At 42.7% G+C, this 12,529-nt stretch overlaps 3 protein-coding genes across 5 annotated transcripts; all 3 read left to right on the plus strand.

Moving 5' to 3' along the window:
• Window positions 1-276: 276 nt before the first annotated feature.
• On the plus strand, window positions 277-3,960 carry LOC135652754 (pectinesterase-like). Its single transcript, XM_065173976.1, has 2 exons — window positions 277-1,367; window positions 3,077-3,960. Exons 1-2 carry the CDS (start codon window positions 359-361, stop codon window positions 3,769-3,771), a joined length of 1,704 nt encoding a protein of 567 aa, XP_065030048.1. The 5' UTR covers window positions 277-358; the 3' UTR covers window positions 3,772-3,960.
• A 748-nt stretch (window positions 3,961-4,708) lies between these two features.
• LOC135652389 (multiple organellar RNA editing factor 3, mitochondrial-like) lies at window positions 4,709-7,530 on the plus strand. 2 transcript variants are annotated; one of them, XM_065173263.1, is made up of 5 exons: window positions 4,709-5,137; window positions 5,231-5,328; window positions 5,442-5,507; window positions 5,700-5,960; window positions 7,246-7,530. In XM_065173263.1, the coding sequence occupies exons 1-4, from the start codon at window positions 4,770-4,772 to the stop codon at window positions 5,927-5,929; spliced, it is 762 nt and encodes a 253-aa protein (XP_065029335.1). In that variant the 5' UTR covers window positions 4,709-4,769; the 3' UTR covers window positions 5,930-5,960; window positions 7,246-7,530. The 2 variants fall into 2 exon arrangements, with proteins under 2 accessions (XP_065029335.1, XP_065029336.1); XM_065173264.1 differs by having other exon boundaries at window positions 5,700-5,951.
• Window positions 7,531-9,432: 1,902 nt separating this feature from the next.
• Window positions 9,433-10,654, plus strand: LOC103971565 (ethylene-responsive transcription factor ERF071). Of its 2 annotated transcripts, none has more exons than XM_065174270.1 (2): window positions 9,433-9,859; window positions 9,974-10,654. In XM_065174270.1, exons 1-2 carry the CDS (start codon window positions 9,742-9,744, stop codon window positions 10,450-10,452), a joined length of 597 nt encoding a protein of 198 aa, XP_065030342.1. In that variant the 5' UTR covers window positions 9,433-9,741; the 3' UTR covers window positions 10,453-10,654. The 2 variants fall into 2 exon arrangements, with proteins under 2 accessions (XP_065030342.1, XP_009383897.2); XM_009385622.3 differs by having other exon boundaries at window positions 9,445-9,859; window positions 9,971-10,654.
• The last annotated feature ends 1,875 nt before the right edge of the window (window positions 10,655-12,529 follow it).

The raw sequence follows: 12,529 nt of genomic DNA on the forward strand, positions 1-12,529 counted from the left end.
GGATAAAAAAATTAGAGTAAAAGTTAGCAAACAGGTCAACACTGGTAGGCTAAAATATGTCGGTTCATTATTATACTTATCTTGCATTTTTGCCGTCCTTTTCTTTCTTTTGTCTTCAACATGCAATCAATCAATTCACGTGATTCTGCCCTTTACTCCCGTCTCTCTCTCTCTCTCTCTCTCTCTCTCTCTCTCTCTCTCTCTCCTTTCTTTACTTCAATCACCAACCACAAGCGAGTGAGATGAGATCTCCATCTACCATACATAAAAGCTGACACCTTACACCCCCTTCGCTTTCCACGCTTGGCTTCTCTTCTCTTCTCTGCTCGAGCCACAGTCGCCATTCCCCGTTCTAAAGATGACCTCCGTGTCAACACTTAGTAGTAGCAGCAGAGGAAGAAACAAACTCCTCCTCTCATGCATCCTCTTCGCTTCACTCTTCTTGCTGCTACTAGCGTTGCCCACTGTGCCGAAACCAGTGGCTCACCACCACCAGCTCCATGTACATTCTCGCCTCCAAGCCACCGCCGCCGCAGACCACTGCGACGGCACCCTGTACCCGGACCTCTGCGTCTCCACCCTCTCTACCATCCCGGACTTGCATGCCAAGTCCCTCCCCGAGGTCATCTGCGCCTCCGTCAACACCACCGCCGCCGCTGTCCGTAACGCCGCCAAGAACTGTACCAACTTCCTCCACCGCCGCGGCTACCTAGACCCCCGCCAGCGCCTCGCCGTCACCGACTGCCTCGACCTCTTCTCGCAGACCCTTGACGAGCTGGGCGCCGCCTCCGCGGCCCTTGCCGCCGACCCCGCCGCCCACGTCGACGACGTCCAGACGGTACTCTCCGCCGCCATCACTAACCAGTACACCTGCCTCGACGGCTTCGCCTACGTGGGACGCGGCGGTGGCTATCGCCCTGCCATCGAGCGGCGGCTCTACCACGTGTCCCACCTCGTCAGCAACTCCCTCGCTATGGTAAAGAGGATCCGGCGGCGGCGGGCGTCGCGACCCCGGCGCGGGGCGCTGGAGGGGTACGGGGAGGTGTCGGAGGGGTTCCCGGCTTGGGTGTCTGCGAAGGACCGGAAGCTGCTGCAGGCACCGACCAACGCCACGATCCCGGACCTGGAAGTGGCCAAGGACGGGAGCGGCAACTTCACGACGATAAGCGACGCGGTGGCGGCCGCGCCGAATAACACGGACACGAGGTTCGTGATCTACGTGAAGGCGGGGGCGTACTTCGAGAACGTGGAGGTGGGGAAGAGCAAGACGAACCTGCTGTTGATCGGTGACGGCATCGGAAAGACGGTGGTGAAGGCTAGCAGGAGTGTGGTGGACGGATGGACCACCTTCAGGTCTGCCACAGTCGGTAAGCCACCTTCCTTCATCTTCTTCTCTTCTCCTACCTCCATGATTTCTTACAGTTCTATCGTAAAAGCCACCTTCCTTCATCATCATCTTCTTCTTCTCCTCTTCTCCATCCTCCATGATTTCCTACGGTTTCATCGTAGTAAGTAATCAAATAGATAACGAAGAGACCAATGACCTCTTGCCATCATCAAAGCTCCAACATTCACTGGTGGACTGCACGTGAAATTGACAGTGGGTGATTCAGAGTGCTTAGATGACAGTGCGTGGGTTGCACAGAAGAAACAGTATGTAGGACAGACTAAAGAGGGGGAGTAGGTAATCCAGGTCAGCTCACTAGCTAGTACTTCTTTGGTATGTTCTTGCTAGATGTCCTTCTACACCTGTGACCCTGTCCGCTCCTCCGCTTATGCATGCCTGTGAGCCACAAACTCTTCCTACTTCGCTATCATTATCATCATCGTCATTTCGACCTTCTTTGCGGTCCAAATCCATGGCAGAAACTGCAATATAATGGCAAGCATTTGAGAGTGGGAGCAGCAAAGCCATGGCTGTGTTCTTCATCCGTGTTTTCCAGTTCAAGAAGGGTCTTCGCTCTGGTCAAGAAAAGCCGGTGCTGCCATGGGCAGGTCGGTGATAGGGAAGATGCCACTGTACACTTCAATAATGGTTTTGGTTAGGCATAATTGAATGCTAGTTCACAGAACCTATCTGAAAATAATAATTAGAGATTTATCTGGTTAATTATATATTACCCCATATACCTATTAGATGAATTGGATTACTATAATTTTAGGAGTGAAGCAAATACCTCATTTGTCCTAACATAATATATGACATCGTGTTGAATAGATGTGAAAGTGATAAATAAAAAAATAATTTTAATATTTATTTTATTTTTATGTAAAATATTAAAATTATCTTTTTGTCAATAAACTCGTTAAAAATAAAAAAAATATTAAAATTATTTTTTATCTATTATTTTTATGTCGATCCAACATGTTGTGTCACATGTTCTGTTTTTCATTAATAGAATTGATGATATTATGATAAATATAATTAGTTGTTTCATTCTCAGAATTATGGAGATTATAAAAATATAATTTTTAATTAGTCCAGATTAATCTATAGGGTGATATATATTTGAATATATGTTAGGTTGCTCAAATGAGTTTAAGTAATCCATGCCAAATTATATTTTGATATGAATGAGGATGAATCATACAGTGACAACAGAAAGAGACATGGACTAGAGATATAATTTTACATTACTAAGAAACAAAAGAGTGGATTTACCAACACATTCAAAGAAAAGATATCAAAAAATATTGATGTGTGCAAAGTAAACAATTAAAAATTGACTAGAGATTAGTGTTTTAATATGGTAAGAATTAGAATAGTGAGCCACAGCTTAAGCTATTATTTGTGCCCTTGACTTCTTTCGTCACTCACGGAAGACTTTTAGCCTTTGCAATGCTGTGTTCAGCTTTTGAGAGCAATGATTGATTCAAGCAATATGTGAGCTGTGGCCTTGGATATTGCTTGTATTATTGCGTAGAATTGGATTCCATACAGGTGAGCACTTGCCCGGCCCTCACCAACCTCATTGTATCTCTTGTCAACATCTACTCTATTTGATTTATATACGTGACTGGCTAAAGCAGCATTACCACAAACAGTTGGTTGACAAGGATGTGTCATCCTTTGCAGCTGTGGTTGGCGATGGATTTCTCATGCGAGACATCACCATAGAGAACGCAGCAGGCCCCAGCAAGCACCAGGCCGTGGCTCTCAGGGTCGGCGCCGACCTGTCCGCCTTCTACAGGTGCAGCTTCGTGGGCTACCAAGACACCCTCTACGTCCACTCCCTACGCCAGTTCTACCGAGAGTGCAATGTCTACGGCACCGTTGACTTCATCTTCGGCAACGCGGCGGTGGTGCTCCAGAACTGCAACCTCTACGCCCGGAAGCCTTTGCCGAACCAGCAGAACATCTTCACGGCTCAGGGGCGGGAAGACCCGAACCAGAACACCGGCATCTCCATCCAGCGGTGCAAGGTGGCGGCGGCGGCGGACCTCATCCCGGTGCAGGCCAACTTCTCCACTTACCTCGGCCGGCCGTGGAAGGAGTACTCGCGGACGGTGTTCATGCAGTCGTACCTCGACAGCTTGATCTCCCCGGCGGGGTGGCTGGAGTGGAATGGCAGCTTCGCGCTGAGCACCCTCTACTACGGCGAGTACATGAACCGAGGGCCGGGGTCGAACACCAGCAGCAGGGTGGCTTGGCCGGGGTTCAGGGTGATCGGCGACGCGGCGGAGGCGAGCAACTTCACGGCGGCTGCCTTCGTCCAAGGCGACCAGTGGTTGGGATCCACCTCTGTGCCTTTCAGTTTAGGGTTGGACTAAGCTTGCACGGTTTACACGACGTCTTCCGGCAGTCATGAACGCACGCATTAGAACAATACGTTGCTACTCTAAAAGGTGTCTAACAACCCAAAGCAGGCGGAAGTTTTTGTCTGCCTCAGTGTAACACATCATTCTGCTTGAATCCATTGCCTTCTGCTTTGCAAGTTCGAATAAAATGCTCCGTTGCAATCTTTGGTGCTCATACATTAATGGTGGCATTAACTTGGGCTCTGCTATCTCCAAAAAAATCGGTCGCTCAGACTCGGTCGGAGCCCAAAACGGATCGGGTCGATCTCATCCGATGTGTTGACAAGTCGAATTGGAACCGACAGCTATTGAGATGTGAGATCCGAACTGCCTGAGTTAGTAGAGGACTATGTGAAGTGTTTTAGAGAGTTGAGAGATGGCTAATGACGCGGTAAATTCTATGCAATAGATCTTATACTAATAAATGGGGAGATAATTTTATACTATACTTGTTATAACGATCATCAAATACAAATACATTAAATAAAATATTATTTTTAAAGATTATCTTATAATCTTTAAAGGATAAGTGATAAGGGTGAGATTTGAACCCAATGTCTTATACACCTAAACTAAACTAAAAAAAATTATGAGATGAATACATCATAATTTACATAATTATTTTAAATTTAAATTTTTTTAATCTTAATAATTGTTTAAACCTACAAATTAGATACAACATCGCACCTATTTAAATCTAAAATAGATCAAAATGATATCAAGATGATACCAATGAGATAATATTCCTCTATCTATTTGAAAATTAAAATTCAATATTTATAATATTAAACTTTATCAAAGTGTATTTATTTTTATATTTTAGAACTTAAAAGTTATTTTTTGATTTCTTAGCCCTTTTTTTCTTTTTTTTAGAGAGAGATTTAAATAAGGGTTCTTATAATATTGAGTACAAAAACCCTCGTCAGCCACACCTCCGCCTCCATAACCCTAAGAGAAACCCCGTCGCGGTCATGGCGGCTGTCGCCCAGCGGAGGGCCTCCCATCTCCTCTCCCGACTCCTTCCGCGGTCGCCGCTCTCTCGCGACCGCGGTGCCCTTGCTCGCCTCACGGCCGCCACCATCGATGTTGCCCACCCGGCTGCCCCCGCGCTGCCGTGGCTCTTCGTGGCCCGTTACAAGACGACTTCCGGCTCCGGATACTCCCCGCTCAACGACCCGTCCCCGAACTGGAGCAACCGCCCGCCAAAGGAGACCATCCTCCTCGACGGCTGCGACTACGAGCACTGGCTCATCGTCATGGAGTTCCCGGAGGGCTCTAAGCCGTCCGAAGACGAGATGATCGGAGCATACGTCAAGACTCTCGCGGCCGTCGTCGGTTCGTAAGTGACCCGACTCTCACTCGTGGCGACATGGGCATACGTGGCTTAGAGCTTTGAATTTTCGGTCTAATCATGGTGCTGCGTTGATTTCAGTGAGGAGGAAGCAAAGACGAGAATCTACTCTGTTTCCACCACAACCTATACCGGATTTGGGGCTTTGATCTCCGAGGAGCTCTCTTACAAAGTTAAAGGTATCGCCTTGATTAACTTCCATGTTTTAGTTTATGGATGCAATTCTTGGGAGAAAGGATTAGGGTTTTTGCTGCTTCTTGCTAAAAGTTGGTCGGGATTTGATTTTGGACAGGATTGCCTGGAGTGCTGTGGGTACTGCCTGATTCTTATTTAGATGTGCCCAACAAGGACTATGGAGGTTGGTTGTGTTCCTTTCTAAAAGTTGGTACTTATAAATATATAGCTCCATGTCTTTTGTTTTGTTGCTTTTGGTAATTATATTTGGTATTCAATGATTTCCACTAAGTTAACTGATGCAGTTGGTTACTTTCTTGCTAATTGCTTTGCTGATGAATGCCTTTGTTTTCTTTTTTACTTTGGAATCCTACAGGGGATCTATTTGTCGATGGCAAGGTCATACATAGACCCCAATTTAGATTCACCGAGAGGCAGCAGACCAGAACCAGGCCGAGACCACGGTACGATAGACGACGAGAAACAATGCAAGTCGAAAGAAGGGAACCAATGATGAGAGGCACTTCGGGGCAGAATCAGGGTCAGTCCGGCCTTCATCAGCGGTCTGAAATTCCACAAGGATGCGGCAGTGGCAAGCAAGAATAATAGAATGGTCCACCAAGAAAAGGTCATAGAGGTTTGTTGGACTGTGTTCGTAAAATTGTTTATCCAAAACGGTCATCTGATATATCAGTTCTAAATTAACATGTAGAAGGGCTATATAACTAGATGTTCTAATTTCTTCTCTCAGAACAAATTGCTAGCTTTTTGACAACTTAAAACATTTTGGAAGTTCCACATACCAAGGCAGTAGAGTGAATGACACTACTCTGGTTCCCCTCAGAATTCTAGATGTATAACCATTGTCTCGTAATTTTGCTTTTACACTTTCGTCTAGTGAGATGGAATGGAGATGTGATGCTATTTGTATTCTTGATTTCATTTGGCTAACCTTGGTATTTTAGAGACTTTACGTACTTCCTTTCATTTCCTTTCCTTGGCAAGTAAGCACCTTAGCTCTTGTATCCTTGCCGTGTATATTATGGGTTGCAAAACAAAGAATCAGAGAGGCACACTATTTGTTGCAAATTGGGGAAGATTTGACTATGAGACCTGTCAATATTATTGATTCATGAGATGTCTTATGTAGAAGAAATATGTAAAGACCATTTTAATAGATTCACAAAAGTGGTCATCAAGAATGCAGTTACAGACCTGTTAATGTTATGGTTCATGAGATTTGTCTTCGGTACAAGAAAGAGGGGCGAGTGAGAAACAAACTTGTTCATCTGTTCGGAAATGTCAATTACTGATGGTTATATATGTAGGATGGTTACATAGAGTGGTCATCAGGAATGCAGTTACAGATCATTATTTTGAGTTCCTGTACCGAAATATATGTAGAAGTTTGATAGGGGTATTGTACACTGTTCCTTCTTGTACCATAGCTATCAAGTTCTTTCCCCCTTTGAAGCATTCGTTTTTTACTCGTTACCAGCTTTCTTGGCTTGTCTTGTTGTGCCTTTAGAAATGGTTTACATCTATGCTTCTGCATAATAGTTTATGACAAAACTTGTCAGGATATAGTAAATGTCTTGCACCGTTTTGAACTGCTATATTACTTTTGTTCATGAGAAATAAGAAACTGTTAATTGTCATCTTACCTTGACCACTTCTACAAGTTCACCTGTTGAGAGGAATCATGGCTGGTATATTATTATGTTCACTAATTCTTTATGATTCTGAGGATTCATTGCTTCTCTTGCTTTCAGTGAAACACGATTCTTGTTTCATTCTTTGCTAGAATGATCATTTGTTCTTTCTGAAATGTGGATTAAGATCCAATTTTGTTCAGTGATTATGAATTTTGCTTCTGTGTGTTTGCATTTCATCTTAAGCAGACTTTCCTATTTCTGAATTAGGTTGCTTGGTTCATGAGGCTTCTGCCAACACTTCATCTGGGAGGATTCACGTATGCAATCTTATCCAAGTTTATCTACTTAATGATTACCACTTTGATTCTGGTGATATTAATTCCTAAATTACTGATGCCTGTTACATGTTTGGATGGTCTTGTTCTTCTTACTGGCACACTTGTCCTTGAATTGTTAGATTTTATGATAATGGTAACAGTGCTCTGTAAACTATCATATCTTTACACTCTTTTGTCAGCAAGGGAAGATTAGTGCGTATGACATTTATCATCACTTATAGTATATGGCATTTTTTCTTAGGTTTTTAAAACATTATATTCCTCTCTTTGATATTAGTTGTTCATATAGTTTGTCTCAATGAAATAAAAAATATATATAAATTCTACGATGAATGATTCACATATTCTAAGATTTTAGTCTTGATGGAATTGTTTTGTGATTAGGCTATAATATTTTTTTCTCTTTGGAGTTAGAAAAAAAAAGAGATTCACGTTTTGCTAAAAAGATTGTTGAGATCCATCAAAAGAATAAAAAAGATGAAAGGAATAATTTGTATGTTGTTGGCAAGTTAATTTTACCTTTGGTAGTTAAATCTTTTAGCATTTCAATTTTTAGACTTAAAAAAATTAAATTAAAATGTATATAGTTATGGTAGTGAAATATTTAATTTTATTTATTTTAATGTCATTGATCTTATCGATTGTTTGAATGGTACAAAAATAATGATAAAAAGATAATTTTAATGGTTGTGATGAGCTAATTATATATTATTTTTTGTAATATCTTTTTAGTGACATTCAGATTTAAAAATTTTATATTGAAATTCTTATAGTTATAAAAGTAAAATATTTAACGTTATATACCCTAACGTTGTCGATTTTATCGATGGAAGTTAGAGTGTGTAATAACATGTATGAATGATATGAAAATGAAAAACAAAAAGATAATTTTAATAGTGATAGCGGATGATGATGTCATGGGTGGTGGTCGGTGATAACAACATAATGGTCTTTCTTATCAATGTTGATTTGAACATTGACGATGAAAAAGAAAATGAGGAAGAGTGATGAGGCATATGGGTTAACCTTCAAATTGGGAATTGTTATTTTAGTTAGGGTTTTAAGATCAATCGATAGATGTCTCACCGTGTCTTTCTCTTCATCCTTGATGTTTGTATCAATATCAACAAGGACAACTACTGCATTGTTGTCGTGTCATCATCTGTCACCACAAAATTAATTTTTTCTATCATTTTCATATTATTTATGCATGTGTTAAGTGTTTGTTTATCATTTATCATTTCTTCGATAAAGTTGATAATATTAAAGTAAATAAGGTTAAATATTTTATTTTCATAACTAGTAATTTTAATGTAAATTTTTTTAGTTTATGGATTGAGATGCTAAAAATTATTTTTTTATCTAATGTTTTTATGTTATTCATGCAATTTTTGTTTTGATAGTAATTCGTTGGTAAAATTGATTAGGATAAATCTAATTAAATATTTTATTTTAATAATTATAAAAAATTTAATATAATTTTTAAATATAAAAATTAGAATACTAAAAAGATAGATACCAACTCGGTGGTGTCATAGTCTACGAAAATATAATATTTATTTAACCATTTAGAGTCAAAATCTTTTCTCACCACTGACCACTATGAACTTGATGCTATAATAGGATTTCTCCCACATATTTCAATTTATTTAAAATCCACCTTTATTTCACAAAATGAAGCAAACCAAGTCGGTTCTAATCATCCATCATCTTAGACAGACGATTTGGATCGTCCTCATCAGTTAAAAATCATTACAATTATCATATGAATATATGATGGTCCAATTAGCCTCACATCCGATATATCATGACTTCGATTGAGGTACACGAGGTGCTAACCTCACCGACAAATATAAAAAAGACCTCTTCAATTTTCTTTTTATGACTGAGGCCACTCAATATCCAATAATGGACCAATTTCATACTCTTTCCATGATGTAAGATTTCATTCTTTCGTAGATTTTTTGCACACCGTTGTGCAACATACATTACGGCTTTCACGTTGCATGCATCACTCCCGTAGGCTTTCGTGCGGTCACATGTCCGGTCAACAAAATATGTTGGTCAACGAGTTATGGTCAACGGTCCGGCTACGGAGTGTTGGTGCAAGCGCTCGGAACGTGGGAGGAGGAGACATCTCGCTAAACAGCGGCAGAAATCCAGTGTGTGCCGTGGTAAGCAATGCCCGGCCTGCGTCGGTTGCCTCGACAAGTGTGCTCGACGCTGTCATCAACATCCTGGGAAGGAGAGAGAATCCGGTCCAACCCACGCGCTTCTTCATCTTCTTCTTCATGCGTGAGTAGTATATATAACCAACCCCTCAACCCGTAAAGACCCCACGATTTGCCTTCTCCGCTTCTCTTCATTACTACGAGTGGTATCCATCTTCCGATCTCAGAAGCAGCAGCATAGCAGCAAAGCAAAGATGTGTGGCGGCGCCATCATCTCCGACTTCATCCCCCCGCGCAACCACACCCGCCGCCGCCGCCCCGACCACCTCCTCTCCGCCTCAGACCTCTGGCCCGAGTCCTTTCAGGATAAAGGTAACTCCTCTCTCTCTCTCTCTCTCTCTCGATCGATCTATCTATCTCCTTGCTTTTGGTCCAAAGGTGGCGCCTTGATGGCTTCTTATGCTGCTGCTTCTTGTACCACAGCAGCGCCTCGGAAGCGGGAGCGGAAGAACCTGTACAGGGGGATACGGCGGCGGCCGTGGGGGAAGTGGGCGGCGGAGATCCGCGACCCGGCGAAGGGCGTCCGTGTCTGGCTCGGCACCTTCACCACCGCCGAGGAAGCCGCCCGCGCCTACGACCGCGCCGCCCGCCGCATCCGTGGCAGGAAGGCCAAGGTCAACTTCCCCAACGAGGTGGAGCCCAAGCAAGTCTCCGTCGCTCTCGTCGAACCCAAGCCGGAAGGCGATGGCGACGGCGAGGTGAGGAGGCTCTCGGAGGAGCTGATGGCTTACGAGTCGTCCATGAACTTCTTCGGTATACCATACATGGAGGGCGGAGCCGCAGCTGCGGCGCCGGTGGCAACAGATGAGGTTGTGACAGGGAATATTGGGATTGAGGCGTGCGATCCACCGGTCTCTTCAGGAATGGAAATGCTTTGGAGCTTCGACGACATCCTTCCAAACTAATTGCTTTCCTCTCTTCAATGGTTGTGTTGGACATTGACGCTTGTGCATACGCAACTTCTTCGTATGTTGTTTAGTAGCTTCATTAAGAGTGTAGTGTAGGAGTTTAGCCTCCAGTTCATGTTACTTTGCCCTAATTGTTATATGTATCTAATACTTTGCTGTGTGATCTTCCACCTTTGCCAAGTTAAGGAACTGTTTTATGTGTTGAAGGAACAGTAATCTGGTTTACTCAATGAAGAGGTTTCCCTGCTTCTCAAATGAAACAAAAGCCTGATTACTGTTCAATGCATGTGTCCGAGTAGGGAGATCAGTGAATAGCTGCCTGTAAGAAGAACCAAAGAGAGATGATCAGAATTCTCACAGTTAAATCGTTAACACGAGATGTGACAGTTGGATCCTCATGTTGGGATACTCGATAAAATTTCTCCGAGGCTGCTTATATGGCAGCTTTATGTTAGATTTCTTTACATGGCATTGGATCTTCCTCGATGGAGAAACTGGAAACACTGTTTCTCGAAACAGAGGGTTCGGCCTCGTTAGAATCACTTCCTGTAGCTCGGCTCAGATCTGTGGGTTCTTCCTATGTGCCGAAGTGGATAACTCCAATTGACAGGACGATGTGAGAAGAAAGTTCGGCAGCTTTTCTGATAAGAAGAGTCCGAGTAAGAGCAGCATCACTGTGACTACCTACATTCACTTCATTCGACGTCAACGCAAGTTGGCTTGCGTTGACTTTGCTTGCATTGATTAGTCAACCCATGGAAAGTTACTCTTCTTATATTGCCGAACATGTCAGGATGATGAGACGGAGAGGGGAGAAGGAGGAGGAGACTGGGGGAGGAGTCAGAGAAGAAAGAAGAAGTCGCGAAGGGAGGTGGTAGAGGCAAAGAGTGAGGAGGAGATGGAAGTGAAAGAGAGGGAGGTGCAGGAGAACAAGATGAGGTGGAGAGAGAAAGGAGGAGAAGAGAAATGAGGTTTAATTAAATTAGTTTAAAATCGATTTAATTTCAAATGGTTCAAAAATCATTATGTTTGATTCCTAAGTGTTTTTATTATTTATAAAAAATACTTTAAATTAAAAATAAATAGAGAGACATCATCGGGTGAAAATCCAATAGTATAAACTTTTTTTCCAATAAAACTTCAAAAAAGAAAAAAAAAAAACAGGACTAACCATACTCAAGTGTATGTTGGCAATATGGAACAAAAATTTTGTGATAGCAAACATATTGTAACTAAAATAAATAAATGAATCATCCTTATATTGCCTTTTATGATGGAAATTATATTAAGATAATTTCTTCTTCCTATCGAATGATATATTATACCTAAAATTTTTAACAAAGGGAATAAACCCTTCGTTCATTGTTAGTTTGTATGGCTTGTTGCTTATGTGTATTGTTAGTGTCAACATTTTTATGCCGTGGTCTCAGGGTCAATACGGTTGGGTTCGGGTCCAAATGATCGGAGATCTTCCTGAACGACCCTTGAGACTGCTGAGGTAGCCGATCGCGGTGGTCTGATCGCGACGGGGTCAATGTTTTCTCCGGGAGGGGACCCCTCGCTTGGGCCTTCGATGGGAGGCACTTCATCTTCGTTCCTGCACACAGGTCGGGTAGGGAGAGCTCGGCCCGACCCCTCCGACGATCAAGTTAGTCGATAGTCTCAAGGGGTTTTCTTTTTTTTTTTTTCTCCCTCCCCTTCGTTCCAAACGCGAGGGTTTTTATATGGAAGACCACCGTTTCCTAATGTGCCTACTTGTAGGGAGTAGGGTCGTACCTGGGATAACGTCTGACATTGGCATTGGCGTTGCGTGAAGGATCGGGCTCCTACAGGATGATGATGTGCCTCGGTCGGCGTTTTGGTCTGCTTCGGCCAGGCGCTGTCAGGTTAGACCGAGACAAGCGACCCCTGTAACTCCTCGATCTACGTGACCTAGGAGATGTCACCCAAAAGCAGATGACGTTAGTTCGTGTCCCATCATTATTATTGCCCTCATCATGTATAACTCTATCTTAGAATAAATACCAACGAAAATATATCATCAATAACAACATATATGTATGAGAAGATTTTA

This window comes from Musa acuminata, chromosome BXJ3-11, assembly GCF_036884655.1.
Source record: "Musa acuminata AAA Group cultivar baxijiao chromosome BXJ3-11, Cavendish_Baxijiao_AAA, whole genome shotgun sequence".
In the NCBI taxonomy this organism is placed as follows: domain Eukaryota; kingdom Viridiplantae; phylum Streptophyta; class Magnoliopsida; order Zingiberales; family Musaceae; genus Musa; species Musa acuminata.

Excerpts from the sequence above, each read along its gene's own strand:
- LOC135652754 (XM_065173976.1), top strand. The coding sequence starts at position 359 with ATGACCTCCGTGTCAACACTTAGTAGTAGCAGCAGAGGAAGAAACAAA. Across the intron at positions 1,368-3,076 it reads CTTCAGGTCTGCCACAGTCG|CTGTGGTTGGCGATGGATTT; the intron begins GTAAGCCACCTT and ends CATCCTTTGCAG.
- LOC135652389 (XM_065173263.1), top strand. The coding sequence starts at position 4,770 with ATGGCGGCTGTCGCCCAGCGGAGGGCCTCCCATCTCCTCTCCCGACTC. Across the intron at positions 5,138-5,230 it reads CTCGCGGCCGTCGTCGGTTC|TGAGGAGGAAGCAAAGACGA; the intron begins GTAAGTGACCCG and ends CGTTGATTTCAG. Across the intron at positions 5,508-5,699 it reads GCCCAACAAGGACTATGGAG|GGGATCTATTTGTCGATGGC; the intron begins GTTGGTTGTGTT and ends GGAATCCTACAG.
- LOC103971565 (XM_009385622.3), top strand. The coding sequence starts at position 9,742 with ATGTGTGGCGGCGCCATCATCTCCGACTTCATCCCCCCGCGCAACCAC. Across the intron at positions 9,860-9,970 it reads CGAGTCCTTTCAGGATAAAG|CAGCGCCTCGGAAGCGGGAG; the intron begins GTAACTCCTCTC and ends CTTGTACCACAG.